General features: G+C 37.9%; 1 protein-coding gene across 1 annotated transcript in view; it reads left to right on the plus strand.

The window, feature by feature from the left end:
• Positions 1 to 3,920, plus strand: part of TRIM60 (tripartite motif containing 60) — a 12,805-nt gene extending 8,885 nt beyond the window's left edge. The window contains 7 exon segments of the mRNA XM_007131051.2: positions 1,694 to 1,846; positions 1,849 to 1,960; positions 1,962 to 2,208; positions 2,210 to 2,616; positions 2,618 to 2,716; positions 2,718 to 2,918; positions 3,806 to 3,920. Coding sequence (XP_007131113.2) covers positions 1,694 to 1,846; positions 1,849 to 1,960; positions 1,962 to 2,208; positions 2,210 to 2,616; positions 2,618 to 2,716; positions 2,718 to 2,918; positions 3,806 to 3,920 — 1,334 coding nt within the window.
• The last annotated feature ends 475 nt before the right edge of the window (positions 3,921 to 4,395 follow it).

A 4,395-nucleotide genomic window follows, 5' to 3' on the forward strand; every position in this document is an offset into this window, starting at 1 on the left:
CCTGTGCCCCGCAACGGGAGAGGCCACAACAGTGAGAGGCCCGCGTACTGAAAAAAAAAAAAAAAAAAAAAAGCAAGATGAGGAAAAGTGTGAATAATACAACCTTGTTTCTATAAAACTAACAGCAATAAAAATATTTCATATACATGTAAAAAGAAATCCGTTGGATTTGGCATTTAGTGGATTAACAACGTTATTCTGAAAGTGGTCTTGATAGAGCCAGATGAAGGTGACGTGTCCATGAAGGGGAGTGGCTATTAATCAACGTGATATTGACTATTGATATCAACATTATGATTTTTTTAAAAGTATAAAAAATAGTACATGTTTTTGACAAAATTCTATTAACAATCAAGTTAAGAAGAAAAACGGAAATTTCATTTGAGCCAAACTGAGGATTATAACCTGGGTTCTAAACTTTAATATTTTGAAATAATGATAGATTCAAGGAACTTTTAAAGATAGTACAGAAGGGTCCCATGGACCCAATGTCTACGTTCCCATGTTTCTTAACAATATTATATGAAAACCAAGAATTTGATATTGGTCAAATGAGTACATATAGTTCTGTGACACTTATCACATGCAGATTCATGTAGCCACCACCAAATAGAGAACTATTCCATCTCTATGAAGTCTTATAGTCACAGCCATCACACTCCCACATCATACCAAAACCATGACACCTGCTTTTTGTAAAGTAGTATTTCGGAGTAACATTCAAAGTTCATGACCCCTCATCTATAAGTATGTCATCAAGTCTTTCTTAAGAATATTTCTTATGTAGCTAAAGTGTAATTTTAGAATTCAAGATGGTTAACTATGATATTACTCTTGTCCAATAAATAGTGCATATTCAAAATTTCCCTGTTGTCCCTTACTATCCACTTTACAGCAGTTTTCCTGCCTATCTAGAATCAAAGCTTAAGATCATGAATTTCTCTTAGTTGTTTCTTCAGTCTCTTTTAATGTAGAACACTCCCCCATACTTTTTTTTTCTGTGTCATTCTTGTTTATGCAGTGTTTAAGAACACTGAATGTTCCATGGTTTCAATTTTGGTGATTATTTCCCTGTGATTAGATTTGGGTAATGGTGGGGGGGCAGAACTCTTCCATATGTGCTGTTTTTCTTCCCATCACAGGCCATCAATTTATCCATTCATTGGTCAAGAGGTGTTCTCTAGTCTCTACATTGTAAAGCACTTATTTTATCTCTCTATACATGAACTATAATCCTCAGAGTGATATTTTGAGATTGTGTGAATGAATATATTATTTCCCATGAAATTTTACCTTACAGTATTTGCAGTCATTGATGATTCTTGCCTGAATTAATTATTATATTGTGATTGCCAGTCTAGGAAAATTTGAAATTAAAAGCTTTTCTCCCCAGTGGAGTGATTGCTTGCTTGAACCTGTGGTTACTTACTTGTAGAAGAAAGTCATTAATGTTAAATCTGGGTGGGCTAATTTGTGATAGAGCTACAAGCAGTGAATCTCTCTTGCCCTTCAAGTTGAGGTAGGTACAGGGGACTGAACATGACTTCGGTGGCTGTCATCAGTATGGCGGTCCAGTGAAATGTAAAACTGTTCAATCTGCTGGGGGCGGATATCCACTTCTCACTGGGTCTTGAGCTTGAGCAGGCCTTGCCAGAGGGAATATTCTTATTCACCACTTCTGTTCTCAACTCAGTGGAGTTCGTGACAGCCCTGGTACAGCCACAAGAGGTGTCTAGCTACCCCATCTGTGTGGATAACTTGAAAGATCCAATAACTATCAACTGTGGGCACAACTTCTGTCGCTCATGCATCAACATGGCTTGGAAGGACCTAGGTGATACCTTCCCCAGCTCAGTCATTTGACTGAAATTGCTAATTTACTTCAGATCAGAAGGAGCAAGTGGAAAAGGCAGGAAGAGAATTCTGTGTGTGAGAAGCACAATCAGTTTCTGACCCTTTTTAGGGAAGAACCTAGAGGTTTTATGTACACAGTGCAGTTTCTTCATTCAATACCAGAAACGCTACATTTGCCCCATTAAGAAAGCTGCCTCTCATCACAGGAAAATTCTACAGTGTACCATTGAGCCCTTGAAGAGTGATATGGAACAAGTTGAAAAAGTGATAACTCTGCAAGCCAGCCAATCAGTTGAACTGAGGAAGCAGGTTAAATATAGGAGAGAAGAAATAAATTCTGAATGTGAGCAAATTTAGACTGTTTCTACAGAATCAGCAAGAGGATATTCTCAGGCAGATGGAAGATGAAGAGATGGACATTTTAACAAAACTCTATGAAAACTTTGTAACATTTACAGATCACGCTTCCACATTGAAACATCTGCTGAGGGAGGTAGTGGGTAAGTGTGTGCAGTCAGAACTGGAACTACTGCGGCAGGTTAAGAGTATCCAGTGCAAGTATCAAATCCTGAAATGCTCTGAGCACTTTTCATTCCAATTAAACAAGTATGGATTTAACCTTCCTCCACAATATTCTGGCATTGATAGTATTACCAAGCCATTTCTAGTAGATGTGATTTTAGATCTTGAAACAGCACATCCTCAATTTATTGTCTCTGAGGATAGAAAAATTGTGCAATATAGAAAGAGAAAGCCAAACCTTTTATTACCCAAGTAGATTTTATCTCTGTCCTGCTGTCCCGTGTTGTAATAGATTTCATTCTGGCAGACATTACTGCGAGATAGAAGTGGGAAGCAAGCCTGTGCTGAGATTATTTTCCTAGGAACTGGCGAAATCACCCAGTAGTTGAGGGTGGATTCTAGGCAGATGGGCGGTATGTTGAGAGAACTTATGTGTGTCAAGTCCTAAGAGAAACCATCCTGTCCATGGTAGAACCCAGTAAGATTGGTATTTTTCTGAACTATGAGTTGGGTGAGGTTTCCTTTTACAATTCGAATGATAGATTTGTTCCCTATACTTTTAAAAAAATCTTTATTGGAGTATAATTGAATGTTGTGTTAATTTCTGCTGTATAACAAAGTGAATCAGCTATATGTATACATATATCCCCATATCCCCTCCCTCTTGCGTCTCCCTCGCATCCTCCCTATCCCACCCTTCTAGGTGGACACAAAGCACTGAGCTGATCTCCCTGTGCTATGCGGCTGCTTCCCACTAGCTATCTATTTTACATTTGGTAGTGTATATATGTCAATGTTACTCTCTCACTTCGTCCCAGCTTACCCTTCCCCCTCCCTGTGTCTTCAAGTCCATTTTCTACGTCTGCGTCTTTATTCCTGTCCTGCCCCTAGGTTCTTCAGAACCCTTTTTTTAGATTCCATATATATGTGTTAGCATACAGTATTTGTTTTTCTCTTTCTGACTTCACTCTGTATGACAGACTCCAGGTCCATCCACCTCACTACAAATAACTCAATTTCGTTTCTCTTTATGGCTGAGTAATATACCATTGTATATATGCACCACATCTTCTTTATCCATTCATCTGTTGTTGGACACTTACGTTGCTTCCATGTCCTGGCTATTGTAAATAGAGCTACAATGAACATTGTGGTACTTGACTCTTTTTGAATTATGGTTTTCTCAGGATATATGCCCAGTAGTGGGATTGCTGGGTCATAGGCAGGCGGACTCTCAACCACTGCGCCACCAGGGAAGCCCCTGTTTGTAGATTTTTTGATGATGGCCATTCTGACTGGTGTGAGGTGATACCTCATTGTAGTTTTGATTTGCATTTCTCTAATGATTACTGATGTTGAGCATCCTTTCATGTGTTTGTTGGCAATCTGTATATCTTCTTTGGAGAAATGTCTATTTAGGTCTTCTGACCATTGTTCCCTATACTTTTAATGATTCTTTTACAGAAGCCATTTGTCCCTATTTCTGTATTGCAATAGATTCTGTACCTCTTAAAATCTCTTCAGTAACAGATGATGAAAGATGAAGTACCTGGGAAACAACACTGCTTCAGTGTTTAGGGGTAACTTAATAAATTTACCCTCAGTAATTCTGGGATCTTTTTAAGGTTTACTGCTGAAAACTGGAATAGTTTTGTCTCCTTCACTTTCAGCAAGTATAAAAACATGGTCACGGTAGTAATGCCAATTTCATAGATGTTATAGGTATCATTTATCAAGTGTTTTAAATTTCTAAGATGAAGCTGTTGATTATAATACTTACCACATCCAATAAATGATTTTCTGTTGAAAGTGCCCATAAATTGTTTTTTAGTAGTAGTCATTTCTTTACAGTTATATAAATTTTGTTACCAGTCATCCTTACCACCTACCTACCTTTCTTTATAGTGGATTCTTCTATGTGCCTCAATAATCCTTAATGTCATGCTCTACTATTCTTTCTTTATTGTATGTGTCTGTTACCAGTTGACACAATTGACTGATCACTTGTGGATAATGAGG

The sequence above is a fragment of the Physeter macrocephalus genome, chromosome 7, assembly GCF_002837175.3.
Source record: "Physeter macrocephalus isolate SW-GA chromosome 7, ASM283717v5, whole genome shotgun sequence".
Classification (NCBI taxonomy): domain Eukaryota; kingdom Metazoa; phylum Chordata; class Mammalia; order Artiodactyla; family Physeteridae; genus Physeter; species Physeter macrocephalus.